This window comes from Anolis carolinensis, chromosome 5 (genome assembly GCF_035594765.1).
Source record: "Anolis carolinensis isolate JA03-04 chromosome 5, rAnoCar3.1.pri, whole genome shotgun sequence".
Lineage (NCBI taxonomy): Eukaryota > Metazoa > Chordata > Lepidosauria > Squamata > Dactyloidae > Anolis > Anolis carolinensis.
The window spans coordinates 183,782,381-183,798,676 of NC_085845.1; the positions used below are offsets into that span (position 1 = coordinate 183,782,381).

Sequence of the window (16,296 nt, forward strand, 5' to 3'; positions counted from 1 at the left end):
ATGAGGCACAAGACACTTGTGCCATCTGAACTAGCCTTGAATTTCCCTATGCTGGCATAACCTCAATGTAAAAGGTAAAGGTAAAGGTTTCCCCTGACATTAAGTCTAATCATGTCCGACTCTGGGGGTCAGTGCTCATCTCCATTTCTAAGCCGAAGAGCCAGCGTTGTCCGTAGACACCTCCAAGGTCATGTGGCCGGCATGACTGCATGGAGCGCTGTTACCTTCCCGCTGGAGTGGTACCTATTGATCTACTCACATTTGCATGTTTTCGAACTGCTAGATTGATAGAAGCTGGAGCTAACAGAGGGTGCTCATTCCGCTCCCCAGATTCGAATCTGGGACCTTTCGGTCTGCAAGTTCAGCAGCTCAGTGCTTTAACACACTGTGCCACCGATAATACCTGGACAGCCTCATTTTCAAATGTACCCAATTTCAGGGGGGGGTAGACCAACTGAAAGCTAAGTGGCTTCCTTCTGAAAAGACATGCCTAGAACTGCATTCTTACTAGGGAAATAAATGCACTTATTAGGAGAAGGAGAAGCATCTGAGTCTATGTGAAATAAGCAACACCTATTTACATGCATGTTTATGCAGCAAAGGTGCTAATTAGTGTAGTGAACTAGTATATTCCACCCTCCAAAAATCTTGGAAATATGTTATTACCTTTCAAATCATATATGTTGTGTCCTCATACATTTCATTATGACAATTTACATATGTATCTGTATCTCTTATAAGCGGTTGATTTACTTCTGGTTTGCTCATAAAACTGAATTACTGTGTTGTGAAATGATGCATGTTTTAAAAGTGAGAGAGTCGGCTAAAATGTAACAGGAGAAAGATGTGAATCGTGTCCTTTGCCCTAAATTTTCAGTGAGCTACAGGTCTTTCAGATCGGTGCAATGGTCATTTAGTGTTAATATTTGGAAGCAATTAATCTCCTTACCAAAAGTCAGTTTCCTTGAATTCAAATTCTCTCTGGGGAGATCCCTTTTTGTTCCATATGTAGAAGCGGAGATATTTGTAGTGTGCCATGAAGCCATTGTCTTTGTTCATGCCTCTGCAAATTAATTGGAATCTGTGAATACAATTATTTCCAGTCTTTTTTTGTAATTTCCTTGTTCAAGGACCGTGACCTGCAAACCCCTTACTGTATGTCCAGATTGGTTGAAATGTTCTGCAATTGGTTTGGTGGTATTGCCATTTCTAAAGCCAGATTTGTGTCCATTAATCCTTTTGCATAGTGTTTCTGTAATGTAGGGAGTAGGAGCCCATAACACTATGTAATACACATTTTGTTCCTGGATTCTAAATGTCATTTCCTAATTGCTTCTATCATAAAATCATGGAAAAATGTATTACACTGCAAAAACGTTGTCTTTGCGAGACACCTTGCAGCACATTTTGCTATAGTTTTCAATAAATATCTCAGACTCTCAACGAATTCAACATAGTTTGTGGCAGCCACAAAACTGAAGTTTATGGCGTATAACAATAACAAGTAAGTACCACGCAATTAAACAGGAAATAACACTTTCAAACAGATTTCAGGAACATATTTTTTTTCCAAAATTTGGTTTATAGTGTTACTGGGATAGAGTGGCATATATGCGAGGGGGAATAGAAACTAAATGTAGCTCTGATGTTGTGGCTGATGTTACTGCCTATTATTCCTCCCAGAACAGATACAATTTGGATAAACATTTGTTAAAACTTGAGATGGAAGAACAACTAAAAACATTTATGATAAATTGGGCATAACATTTGGATGCAACATACAGTCAGAACAACATTGTAGCTGAAAGATACCAAAAGCTTTACATTATGTTATTAAAGAGATTTTCAGTAGGGTGGTATATTGCTGATACTGATACCATAAAAATTAGCCAAAACACATAAAAGCCCTTCTAATGAATGTTTGAAATGCAAGCAATAGATGGGGCCTTTTTACCACATGTGGTGGACTTAAAAATGCTGGAGTCAATTACATGAAAGCTAATTTCCAAATGAAATTTGAATTGTATTCGTTGGGATTGGTGGAGGATCAACTGCAGAAGAAATATGGAATACTACTACAATACATGACTACATGCTCAGAAGTGGGAAATCACAACTACACCAAGTCAAGAAAGACTGTTGAAAATTTAGCTGATACACTAATAATTTTGATTTGAGAAAAATCATGGCCAACCTTTTTTTTAAAGACTAGGCAGCTTTAATTTTTATTTACAGCAGAGTCTTGCTTATCCAACATAAATGGGTAGGCAGAACGTTGGATAAGCGAAAATGTTGGATAATAAGGAGTGATTAAGGAAAAGCCTATTAAATATCAAATTGTTATGATTTTACAAATTAAGCACCAAAACATCATGTTTTACAACAATTGACAGAAAAAAAAATGTTCAATATACTGTAACGTTATGTAGTAATTAATGTATTTATGAATTTAGCACCAAAATATCGCAATGTATTGGAAACATTGACTACTAAAAAATTGACTACAAATAAAGATAGAATTCCATAAAATGAACTTACAGTAGGAACATTGTCAGAACTTAAATCTGTAAAAAGTTCAGTCCTGTGAAGATTTTTAAAAATCTGTGATCCTTGCCTGCCTAGAGAAACAGCTGTGGATCCAGGTGGGAGGCAGACTGCATTGCATAATTAATACAGAACGTTGGATGAGCAAAAGTTGGATAAGTGAGACTCTACTGTATTTGTTTTTGGCAGAGTAATGAGCCCACGGTGGTGCAGCGGGTTAAATCATTGAGCTGCTGAACTTGCTGACTGAAAGGTTGGCAGTTCAAATCTGAGGAGCAGAGTGAGCTCCCGCTGTTAGCCTCAGCTTCTGCCAACCTAACATGCAAATGTGAGTAGATGAATAGGTACCGCTCCAGTGTGGCAGGAAGGTAATGGAGCTCCATGCAGTCATACTGGCCACGTGACCTTGGAGGTGTCTATGGATAACGCCGGCTCTTCGGCTTAGAAATGGAGATGAGCACCAACCCGCAGAGTTGGACACAACTAGACTTCATGTCAGGGGAAAACCTTTACCCTTTACCTAATGAGAACAACATTGTATTAGTCTTATTGCAAGCTGCTTTGAGTGTCTTTTTAGAGAGAAAAGTGCAATATGAAGAACAAGAAGGAGAAGGAGGAGGAGGAGGAGGAGGAGGTGGAGGGATCACATCCTTGAAAAGGTTACGGAAAACGAATACGTAAAACTACTCTGGAACTTCCGAATTCAGACTAACAGAGTTTTGGAACAAAATACTCCTGACCTCATGATAATGTTAAAAAACAAAGTATGGATTGTCGATGTTGCAATATCAAGTGACAGCAGAATCAACAAGAAGCGACTGGAAAAGCTGATGCGATACGAGGATTTACAGATCGAACTGCAAAGACTCTGGCACAAGCCAGTAAAGGTAGTCCCAGTGGTGATCGGCACACTGGGTGCAGTGCCTAAAGACCTTGGCCAGCACTTGAAAACAACTGGCACTGATAAAATTACCATGTCAGCTGCAAAAGGCCGCCCTATTCAGATCTGCAAGTATTATTCGCCGATACATCACATAGTCCTAGACACTTCTGAAGTGTCTGATGTGTGATCCAATACAACAGCCAGCATAGTGATCTTGTTTGCTGTGTACTAATCTTGTTGTGTATCAAATAATAATAAAAACACAGATTGTAGATTTTAATAATTAAATTAGTAAATTGGTTTAAGTAGCAGGAGTGCATAAATGCTAATTACATTTGAAGAAGTTACATGACTTAGTTTTATAATGGCTAGGAAATTCTTTCTTTCTTTTCTTGGTTGTATCTACAGTATTATTTACCATGTATGTCTCCTTTTTGGTATAATTTCTATCTTTGCCTTATTTTTATTGCATATGAAAACATTTAATAATATATTTTTAAAAGGGGACTGGGCACGAGGCCACTTCCGAATCTTTGTTGTTCTTGTTGTTTTCCTTTCATTGTATGGTTTTTAATATCTTTGCCTGGTGAGGAAACCCATTTCCAAAGGTTGCTTTTATGCAAGATTGCCTGTGATGCATTTTGTGAAATTTGGATGTTGTATTTTGCTATATGGCCAGCACCCAGGATGTACCATCAGGACGTAATCCAGAGTAAAAATGGATGTAATCCCACTATAAACAAATGGAAAACCATCTAAAACTATCAGTGCCGTCCCTGTCACTAGTAGAACTTTCTTTTTTGTGGATGAATGGCTAAAGTATTTTGTATTATTTTAAATCTGTTTTTAATTGCTTATGTTTTATTCTTTTGTATTGTTGTATATTGGCATCGAGAAGGGCGGGATAGAAATGATGGAAATAAATAAATAAATAAATAAATAAACTTGCATAGTGAATTGCTGTGAGTTTTCCGGACTGTATGGCCATGTTACAGAAGCATTCTCTCCTGACGTTTCACCTACATCTATGGCAGGCATCCTCAGATGTTGTGAGATATTTTGGAAACTAGGCAAAGGAGGTTTATATATTTGTGGAAGGTCCAGGGCGGGAGAAAGAACTCGTCTGTAGGAAGTGTGAATGTTGCAATTAATCACCTTGATTAGCATTTAATGGCCTTACAATTTCAAGGCCTGGCTGATTCCCGCCTGTGGGAATCCTTTGTTGTGTGGTTAGCTGGCCATGATTGTTTCATACCTGGAATTTCCGTTTTCTGAGTGTTGTTCTTTATTTACTGTCCTGATTTTAGACTTTTTAAAAATACTGGTAGCCAGATTTTATTTATTTTCATGGTTTCTTCCCTTCTGTTAAAACTGTCCAAATTACTTGTGGATTTCAATGGCATCTCTGTGTAGTCTGACATAATACCGTGTTTCCCCGAAAATAAGACAGTGTCTTATATTAATTTTTGCTCCCAAAGATGTGCTAGGTCTTATTTTCAGGGGATGTCTTATTTTTCCATGAAGAAGAATTCACATTTATTGTTGAACAAAAAATGAACATTTATTATATACTCTACAGTAGTTGTCATCACAAACCAGCATAACCAGACAAACTCTGAATCCTATCAAGAATTTCTTGTTACTACCATTATTTCCATGTACAACTGGTATGTACATTTACCAATCCTGCATTCTCTGGTGTTGTTTGGCAGGCGCTGGGCATGCTTCCAAGCAAAAACTTTGCTAGGTCTTACTTTCGGGGGAGGCCTTATATTTAGCAATTCAGCAAAACTTCTACTAGGTCTTATTTTTCGGGGATGTCTTATTTTCGGGGAAACAGGGTAGTAGTTAGAGTGGTCCAGCATTTCCGTGCTCCCAAATAATATACTGTGTCCAGGTTGGTTCATCAGGTGCTCTGCTTTGGCTGACTTCTCTGGTTGGGTTAGTCTGCAGTGCCTTTTCATGTTCCTTGATACGTGTTTGGTCAATGCTGCGTTTGGGGGTCCCTATACTTGTCCACGGCTGCATGGTGTAAGGGAGAACCTGGGTATTTGCGCATGCGTGCTCCTATCAGCCGCTGTAGCATGAACAAGAGCACGCCTCTTGCAAGCGCATGCGCGCAATCTTTCTCCAGCTCGGTGTGGTTTCCAGGAGCGACTTGACGCTCCTCTCTACGCATGCGCCATGGAATAAGCTCTTCCTTTCATCCTTCCTCCGTACGAGGAGGAGGCGGGGACACGAAGGTGGTTTTTTTTTTCCCCTCGTTTACTCCACAGCGCATGCGCAGCCTTACTTGAGTCGCCGAGCGGAAGTGGTGTAGGAACGGAAACCCCTTAGAAGTGTAGGTAGGCACGCGCCACAGGCGGACGCAATAGGTTAATGCCGGGCGTCGGGTTTCTCGGCCCTGCCCCCGCTCCCTGAGTAAGAGCCGCTGGAAGGGAGTCACGCCCGTGAGGCGCCGCGAGAGAGGCCTAACCGCCACCGCGCCCCTTTCCGGCAAAGCCTAGGCCCCGCCTTTCCTTCTCTTCCTCGCCTGAGCCGCCGCCGCATTCCCCCCTCAGCCCCACCCCCCGCCATGTCCGACAAGGAGTTCATGTGGGCCCTCAAGAACGGAGACCTGGACGAGGTGAAGGACTACGTGGGCAAGGTGAGGCCGGGGACGGTGCGTGTCTGCGAGAGAGAAACCAGGCTACACGCTGAGGTTAGAGGGAAGCCCGGCGCCCTTTCCTTCTGGGCCTCGGGCTCCCTCCGCTTCTGCTTTAGCACTTGGCCCTCTTCGTAAGGCCGCTCTGGGGTGCTTTTGTGTTACGTCACCTACTCAAGCGCCGACACCGGAAATATATCCGCGAGGGGTGTGGTGTTGGAGGAGAAGGATCACCGCTTCCACTGGGGATTAGTAAAGCTTTGTTTTTTTCCCTAAAGATTTAGGAATTGTGGAGAGCTCTCAGTCTAACTTGGGTCCTCCGGGTGTTTTGGACTTCAACTCCCATAATTCCTAACAGCCCACGTCATTTAGGAATTGTGGGAGTTGAAGTCCAAAACACCCGGAGGGCCCAGGTTTGCCAATGCCAGATCTAACTCATACTAGTGGAGGAATGACGGAAGAGGTCTTAGTCCACGCCCAACCTCCTGCTTAGACCATGTTTCACATTGGGTCCAGGAGACTAGTCAAGCCCTGTTTAATCTTGAAAACTAAAAAAAGTTCTACTCTTAATTATGTGTTTTTAATACTAACATTATGATGTTTTAATGCCTTGTCTTAGTGTTTAAATGTTATACATATATTGAATGGTTTTAATGATTTTAATTTATAGTTCTATGTTAAGGTAAAGGTTTCCCCCGACATTAAGTCCAGTCGTGTCTGACTCTGGGGGTTGGTGCTCATCTCCATGTCTAAGCCAAAGAGACAGCATTGTCCGTAGATACCTCCTAAGTCATGTGGCCGGCATGACTGCCTGGAGCGCCGTTACAGTACCTATTGATCTACTCACATTTGCATGTTTTCAAACTGCTAGGTTGGCAGAAGCTGGGGCTAATAGCGGGAGCTCACCTTGCTTCCCGGATTCGAACCTGCAACCTTTCAGTCAGCAAGTTCAGCAGCTCAGCAGTTTAACCTGCTGCGCTATGGGGGCTCCACATAGTTATACGTTAGTGTTTAGTTATTATGTTTTGTTTTCTATTATATGTATGTTGGGATTGACTTTTTGCCATTAATATGTTGTAAACCACCTTGAGTCACCATCGGGGTGAGAAAGGAAGTATATAAATATAGTAAATAAATAAATACTTGGAGGGGAAGACTGCCGATGAATACCACACGCTATGGGCTATGTTTCAGAGGAAGGAACTGGCAAAACCACCCCCAGACAGGCCCTATATCCCAGGATATGATCCCAGGTTTTCTGCTTTAAACTGGATTATATGAGTCCACACTGACAGATAATCTGTGATAAACAGAAAACCGGGGATCAATTCCTGGGATATAGGGACTGTCCCAAAGGGCCCTGAGTCTTCCTTGCTTCAGAAAGCTCTGTAAAATTAATGGCACTGCCATGAGTTGACAGGTGAGATTGACATGGAAACTTTCCCACCCTTTGCTACTTTATAAGTGCTTCCTTACATGAAAGAGGGGAATGTGAATGTAATAATAATAAAACTTTATTTGTACCTTCTCACCATCTGCCATAAGGACTTGGGGCAACTTACAAAATAGCACACAAAGGTGCCATATGTAAAACACATAGTATATAAAATAAAATACATCGGCATGAAAACAATAGTAACATTATATAAACCAGGCATATAAATTGCATAAAACAGCTTCTATTAAAGTAGAATCAGTTAAAAGATCTATGTAATCAATATATCAGCCCAGCTGAATCCACAAAATGCAGATATAAAGTGCTAAGTGATTGGCAATCAGTTCTGGTTGCTGTCTAAATGTTATCAAATGCCTGCTGGAAAAAACAAGTTTTTAACTCTTTCCTAAAGTGTTGTAGTGGGTGCTGAAGAGGGTGTTCCAGATCCAGGTGCCCAGCACCAAAAAGGCCCTCTCCCTCATCTTCACCAAACGCACAAAAACGGAAGGCCAGGACCAAGAGGAGGGCCTCCCCGACAGATCTTAGAGTCTGCAGCAGTTCATAAGGGGAGATGTGGTCACTACTCTGGTTAGTATTTGGAGGGGAGACTGCTGATGAATATCAGGTTCTGTGGACTATGTTTCAGAAGAAGGAATTGGCAAAACCACCCTCAGACAGATCCTATATCCCAGGATGTGATCCCAGGTTTCTTGCTTTAAACTGGATTATATGAGTTCATACTGCTAGATAATCTAGGATAGACAGAAAACCTGGGATCAGTTCCTGGGATATAGGGCCTTCTTGAAAGGTCCTGAGTCTTCCTTGCCCCAGAAAGCCCTGTAAAATTAATGGTACTGCCATGAGTTGACAGGTAACATTTGAAGGCGCATGCACACTCACCCTAATCACAGATCGACTTGGAAACTTTCCCACCCTTTGCTATTTTATTAGTGCTTCCCTACATGAAAGGGGAATGTGAACATAGTGTCACCCTTAATTTTCAGGAGCTTGTAAAGTAACTGGAATGTGGTTTTAGAGCCTGCAGCTCTAAAAGTATGACATGGGCCATTCCTGCTCCCACTACCCTGCTAAATAAGTTTGTCATATTGCAGATGAGAACTCACCACAGCAGAATGGATGAAATTTATTTATTTATTTACAATATTTGTATCTTTTTCTACCCTGAAGGGGACTCAAGGCGGCTTATAAATGGCACCTGAGCAGTGCCTTGGGTGTAAAACACAGACACAGAATAAAATTATTAAAATTGAAACAGACATAAAAACATAATTGAAATACATTCCAATATGAGACACGTCATCCAAAGAGAAGGTCTAAAGCTGTTCCATAATCCATTGCATGATTTCCATATAAAATTATTGCACTGCATTATTTATCAAAGGCCTGCTCCCACAGCCACATTTTTACTCTCTTTCTAAGGGCTGGGAGGGAGGGAAACAAAGCTTTCAGCTCTGTTTAGCAGCCACATGGAGAGAATATGACTAGTGAGGTGGTATGGTAGGTGCATCTACACTGCAGAATTCAGTTTAACACCACTTGAACTGCCATGTTTCAGTGCTATGAAATCCTTGGATTCATAGTTTGGTATGGCACCAGCACTTTTGTAAAACTACAAATCCTATGATTTCATAGCATTGAGCCATGGCAATTAAGGTGGTGTCAAACTATTATACAGTGTTCTGCACTTACTCAGAACTTGATGAACCTTTGGAAGAAGGAAGGGCTTTACTGCTTCAAAGCTCCGTTGTGTCCTGGCTGACACTGATTCAGGAAGTTCAGACCCTGCAGTGATGGTAAAGTTTTTTTGTCTGTATTTACATGAATTTAAAGTGGGAGACATCAATCTCCTTTTAGTACAGGCAATTCAGAGATCCAATATATTGACAGGATCTGTCTAATGGTTCAAAAACTCAGTCTTTGTCAAAAAGTACCCATCGTAGCTCACAAGAGATCCCAAGAACCCATAATCCATTTGGCTATTACAACACCATGCACAGACAACCAAAAAACAATCAATGGAAACTTTGCATGCAGACACTGTGATTGCTCCTGACAAACTTTAAATACAAAGTATTTCATATATCCAACTCAAAATATTAAAGTTACCGTACAGAATTACAGAACTTGCTCCTCTGAAAATGCAATATATGTAATTCCGTGTCCCTGCAACCTACTGTACATTGGGATGGCAACCAGATCCTAAAAAAACTAGAATGTATGAACACCATTCCAGGATTAGGAATGAAAGTACTGACTCTATATATTCTCTTTAGGGAGAAAAAAAACATTCATGTCATATTTTTAAATTCTGTGCTTTGGAAAAACTACACACTAAAACTCAGACATTAAGAAACTACTCCTCCAGAGAGAAGCCTTTTGGACTTTTAACTTTCAAACTCTGTTTCCTCAGGGCCTTAATGAGAAAGCTTGATCTCACCTGTTACTTATAACATGCATTTAAGGTCAACTAGAATTATCAGTGGTTGCTTGCAATAGAATATTCAAATCAGAGCCAGTGGTTCCCTACACAAGTTATACGTACACAACTCTATTTCTTATTAGTCTCACGCTTCAGTCTTGTGTTAATATAATGCAATATAGAGGGTGCTAAGGCATATCTTTTTTGTGTATATTAATGTTGTTCATATATATGTATGTAGCGCCAGAGACTTACCTCCTATTGAAATACCAAGCAATACTGAAAGGAACTGAGAAGAACGAATTACCTGAGGAAGGTGTACTCACAACAAACACTGAAACAAGGAAATACTACCCGGGCTACCTTGTAGTAACCTCTGTAACCTTTTAGAAGTCTTCTCTGATACTACTACAACTTCTGATGTAACAAACGGTCCTCCAAGAAACTTAAGATTGAGTTTTTGAACAATTAGACAGATCTTGTCAATATATTGGACCTCGGAATTGCTTGTACTAAAAGGAGATTGATGTTTTTCACTTTAAATTCATGTAAATACAGACATTTACTTGTAATAGAGATAAGATTTATATTCAAATGTTGTATATTAAAATATTGACTACATAACAGCATATTTGATGTTCCAATAATTAACAATAACATACTATTGCCCATGTACTCTGTGATATAGATATCTGTACTCTAAGTATAAGAAAGGTTTTTTTGTCAGGGGGAGGGGGAGCTTGAAGTGCAGGGAGGGTAGGAAGGCACTGCTCATTCCCACTGGCCCTGATGAACAGGTTTCAGCATGTCTGTGCTGTTTGGCCAATATCCTGCCATGGAGACCAGCTTGGGGAGGCCTAATGTAGCCTCCATTTTTATATAGGTTCCAATCACATTATATGACTCTGAGGAAGGACCCTAAGTCTCATCTCTTTCCCAGAACATATTATTTATTATTTATTTATTTGCTACATTTATATGCCGCCCTTCTCACCCCGAAGGGGACTCAGAGTGGCTTACAAATTAAATTTACATACAATATTATATTAGCATAGTACAATACTGGTAATAAATTACTATATTGTACTGTATCAATATATTGTAATATTATTAGTAATATTTCATGTAAAATATAATATATAATTAATATTATATGGTATTATTAGTATTATATCGTATTACAATATTAGATGGGATCAAGGGAAAGGGTCAACTTGGTGGTTGTGCTTAGGCTTTGGAACTCCCTCTTTAGAATGATTCCCTCTTTACCAATACATGATAGAAGCTTTGAGGAATTGACAGCAGTGAATGTTTAATGAAGTTCAATCTTTTTCATTTTTGTTTTGTCTTTCAATGAATTTTAAGTTGTTTTAATTTAATGGATTTTTCAATTGTCTTAAAATAACTTTTATAGATTTTTACTGTTATTTTACTGTTGCTCAAAGTGATGAAACTAAACTTTTGTTTATTAGACCCATATCCATGCCAGCTAACTGAAGATGCCAAAGGAGGGCAGACGTGTTGGATAGTTGAGGTTGAAAATTCTTCTTTGAAAGATTATGTACCAACTTCTCTAAAAGAAGCAATTGTAAAACCTTTATTAGAAAAAAACCCCCTTCATTAGAGCCCTTGATTAATATCCCAGTCTTTAAATCTCTCCTTTGCCACCTAGAGAAAAAGTGGCAACGCAACTTCAAGCTTCCTTGTTTGAAATAGATTACTTGGACACATTCCAGTTTAGATTCAAGCCTGGTTATAGGACATAAATAGTTTTGATCACTTGGTGGATAACCCACACCAGGTGTTTGATAGGAGGAGTCTGTTCTTGTTGATCCTTCTGGATATTTGAGTCGTATTTGATACGATTGACTATTGTATCTGGAGGATATGGTAGAACTGAGTTGTCTGGATATGGTGAAGAACTGGATGCAAGTTGCTAGACTGAAACTTATCCCAGACAAGACTGAAGTGCTGCTGCTGGTCAGTAGGCAGGGGCGGCTCAAGCCATACCGCAAATTACGTGGTTGCTGAAGGCGCAGTCCTCTAGTGGGTGCAGTTGAGGCGCGTCAAGGGCAGCGGAGGCGGATGACCACAGCGGATGCTGAAAAGCCAGGCAGACCATGAGGCTGCGGAGCAGGCAGGCCATAGTCTCCACCATCCTGCCCAGGTGGGCGGAGGCCAGAAGGGGAGCTCACCTTGCTTTTCCCTTCGTGCACATGGAGGGAGGGGAGACCAGGACAAACGCACCCCACGTTACGAGGAGGAGGAGGCTCCTGCAGGAAGGTGCCCCGCCGACAGGTGCAGCCATCTTAGCCCTACCGCAGGTGCCTCTGCCTCTCCTCCCTGCCTTGATTCTCTGGCTTTGAGGCCTCCTTCCTGCCCTTCCCTTGAGTCCTCCTCCGGGCCTGGTGAGAGAGGCGGAGGCAGCGGCCCGGGCTTCCCGGGCAGGCCTCTGGGATTACAGTGCAGGCAGACCATCGCCCTCCTGGCTCAAGGCCTCATCGAGTTCTGCAAGTACAGTGCTGACGAGGACGAGCTGGGAGGAGGAGGACTCAAGGGAAGGGCAGGAAGGAGGCCTCAAGGCCAGGGAATGGAGGCGGGGAGGAGAGGCAGAAGGACCTGCAGTAGGGCTAAGGAGCTAAGGTGGCTGCACCTGTCAGTGGGGCACCTTCCTACAGGAGCCTCCTCCACCTTCTTGCAATGCGGGGCGCACGCGTCATGGTCTCCCCTCCCTCCACACGCGCGAAGGGAAAAGCAAGGCAAGCTCCCTCTCTGGCCTCCGCCCCGCCTGGGCAGGATGGTAGGGACTATGGCCCACCTGCTCCGCAGCCTCATGGACTCCCAGCCTGTGGCCCACTTCCAGCGCCGCTGTGGGCTCTTCCGACGTTTTGCCCACATCTATGGCAGGCATCCTCAGCGGTTGTGAGGTCTGTTGGAAAATAGTCAAGTGGGGTTTACATATCTGCGGAAGGTCCAGGGTGGGAGAAAGAAAGAACTCTTGTTTGTTGGAGGTAGGTGTGAATGTTTCAGTTGCCCACCTTGATTAGCCTTTCAGCTTCAAAGCTTGGCTGCTTCCTGACTGGGGGGAATCCTTTGTTGGGATGATTTATTATTATTATTGTTGTTGTTGTTGTTATTATTATTATTATTATTATTATTATTATTATTATTATTATTATTATTATTGGGCCTTGCTCCCGGGAAGGTTCCTCCACCATAGCTCCCTACCTATCCGTCTACCTTGCCACATATTCTCCACATTGTGTGTATGTCTATGTATATATAAGATACACACATATACTATTCACCTCTACCTTCTACCTTTTATTTTTCAGTGATTGGGTTTTTTTTGGGGGGGGGGCAAAAATACTGCTTGCTTACACAATTACCTAGGGCCGGCCCTGTCAGCAATTCTGTTCACAGTCGGTCCTAGGTGGAGTTGCATTCCCTCTGAAAGAGCATACTTGTAGTATAGAGGTGTTCATAGATCCCGCAATTATTTTTGAAAGTCATGTCATTGAAGTGTTCAGTAGTGCCTCTGTATTTACCTCACCATTTCTTGGGGGTGGGGGAGGGTCTGGCCATAGTGGTTCACATCTTAGTTACCTCTCAATTAGATTACTACCAGTATAACACACTACATACCCTCGAAAAGTATTCAGAAGAAGCTGCAGCAAGTACAAAATATAGTGACAAGGTGTCATTTTAGAAATCGTAACACTGGTCCTGCAAGAAATTTACTGGCTTCCAATCTGCTTCCAGGGTCAACTCAAGGTCCCAGTGTTGCCCTACAAACCTGTATGAGATATCTGAAAGGCAACCTTCCTCATGTGAGCATGCCAAAAATGTGATATCTTCAGAGCAGACCCTGTTGTTTGTCACAACACATTTTGAAGTTAGACTGATAGGTACACAGGTTTTCTTTGGAGTAGTGCCTTCATTGTGTAAAACAAACTGAGGTTAGACTGCCTCCCTCACTTTAGTTACCAGAAGGCAGCCAAAATAATTGTGATGACTCATGGGCCATGTAGTCCCGTTCCTAGTGCTGTTGTGAATGATGAAGAGGAAAACTTGGGTTTTCCACCATTTCAGCCAGAAAAGGAACTATCCCAGCCAGAAATTGAGCCTTTGCACCTGCAGGAGGCTTGTCTTCCAGAAATCTGCCAAACAAGCCCTGAGTCGAGTTCTCCCCCTTTTTCGCGCCGTAATTATTATCTCCAGCAAAAAGGAGTGCAACAAGCTAATCGCAGGAGCTTGAGAATTGCAGCAAAGCATTCAGATGATTAAGCCTGCTGCCATGAGAAATTTTAGGGAGTCATACATCTGGACACAGAGATTGACTTTCGTTTCTGATTCCCCAGAGAAGTGTTCTCTGGTGGGAAAACGAGGCCTATTTAGGTTCCTTGCTCCCGAAGGAATCTTGCGGAGTCAATTCGTCAGCTACTGTGATGAACCATGGGCCTTGTAGTCCTGCTCAGGACATTGTAATCCCTGATGAAGATGAAAACTTGGGTTTTTTACCTTCCCAGTCTGAACTGGATTCCTCTCAGCCAGATCCTTCCCAGGCAGATCTGGAAACCTTGCACCTGCAAGAAAGTTGTGCCCCAGAAGTATGTCAAACAACCCCAGAGCCTACTTCTCCCGTGTTCTTGCGCCGGGAGTTTTGTAAACAACAGAGAAGTTTGGATTCAGCTTCGCGCAGGAGTGCGAGGATAGCAGCTAAGAATGTTGCCAATTAACATTGGTTCTCGTGAGAATCTTTAAGGAGTTTAACATCTGGTCTCAGAGTTTAGCTTTCGTTTCTGATTCCCAGAGAACCGCTTTGGTGAGAAAGTTGGACTCTATATAGGTGTTTTGCCCGCGTAGCAACTTCGCGGAGTCAATTCGTCAGCCTACGGAGCGAGTTGTGTCTGGACAGCGCGCTCCGATTCAAGCCTCGCTTCAGCTCAAGCCTTGCCTTGCTATCCAGCCTTCGCCTTGCTTCCCAGCCTTTGTTTACCTACGGACTTTGCCTTGTTTCCCAGGACTAATCCTTGCCTTGTTTCACGGATTTTACCAAGTTATTCCACGGACCTTGTTCTTGTTCTTAGTTACCTTGTTCCACGTTCAAGCCTTGTTTCAAGTATCAAGTTATTTCCTAGCCACGCTCAAGTTTTATGGACTAAGGACCTTGTCATCTCCCCTCACTTTGCTTGGCAAAGTGAGTGTTTCGGTTATTGGATTACAACTTTGGACCTTAATATTTCTTATTGGACATTGCTTTTTTGGACTAATTCTGACCTTTCCTGAAGGGTCTAATTCTGGACTATTTTCTATACTTGTTTTTATTAACTTTATATATTCCTTCAATAAAGATATTAGTTAGATTCTGGCCTCTGTGTATGGTTATTGGTGCCTCTGCCGCCTGGGTCGTGACAGTTTGACTCCGCCACCCATAAGCACCAACTAACCGAGGCCAGGATGTCTACCGGAGCCGCGCCGGCTGGACAGCCGCTCAGCTACACCATCAGCAAGGACGAAGTGGACCGCATCCGTGACAGACTCAACGCGCAGGATGGAGAAATAAAAGGGTTGAGGGAGCGCGGAGTTCGCCTCCCGGCCATGGCGTTGCCTACCAAGTTTTCTGGAGAAGCTGCTAAGGTTCATGTTTTCCGCCGCCAATGTCAAGCTTATCTAGAGGCCCGTGATGCCGAGTTTCCCCAAGAAGACATCAAGGTGGCGTGGGTCTACAGTCTTCTAGACGGACCAGCGGCTAGCTGGGCGACGGCCCTGTTTGATCAAGCCTCCCCCCACCTAAGTTCAGCACAACGCTTCTTGGATCACCTTAAGGAGACCTGGGGAATCGAGGACAATTTGGAGGCAGCCGGTCACAAACTCCGGCGCCTCCTTCAAGGAGACAGACCCATGTCTCAGTACATAGCCGAGTTCCGCGTGCTGGCCCACAACACCGGCTGGAACGATGTAGCCCTCAGAGGACAATTTCGGGAGGGTCTCAACATTGAAATGCTGGAAGAAATCTCCAAGGTGGATCCTCCCCAGACCCTCGAGGCACTCATTGATCAATGTTTACGGGCTGAAGTCATGATTGCCAACAGGAAACAATGGGTTCGAGGCCAGGGCGGTAGAGCCGGGGCAAAACCCCCCGCTCCCGCCAGTGTTCAGCCACGTCCGGTGTGGAGACCCCCGCCGCCAACCCCATACCCCAGAGGAGGCGAGGAGGAGCCGATGCAGTTGGGCAATGTGCGTCCCAGACTAGATGCCGCCGAGAAGGCCCGTCGTCAACGCTTGAACCTCTGCTGGTACTGCGGGAACGGGGGCCACTTCGCCAGAGAGTGCCCAGCCAAAGGGAA

At 43.0% G+C, this 16,296-nt stretch overlaps 1 protein-coding gene across 2 annotated transcripts in view; it reads left to right on the forward strand.

Moving 5' to 3' along the window:
* The first annotated feature begins 5,678 nt into the window (after positions 1 to 5,678).
* Positions 5,679 to 16,296, forward strand: part of mtpn (myotrophin) — a 33,937-nt gene continuing 23,319 nt past the window's right edge. The window contains exon 1 of one of the 2 annotated variants that reach the window (XM_008121775.3): positions 5,679 to 6,089. In XM_008121775.3, the coding sequence (XP_008119982.1) occupies positions 6,003 to 6,089 (87 nt within the window). In that variant the 5' untranslated portion in view covers positions 5,679 to 6,002. The remainder of the gene's footprint in view (positions 6,090 to 16,296) is intronic. The other variant, XM_003228199.4, reaches the window with a different exon arrangement.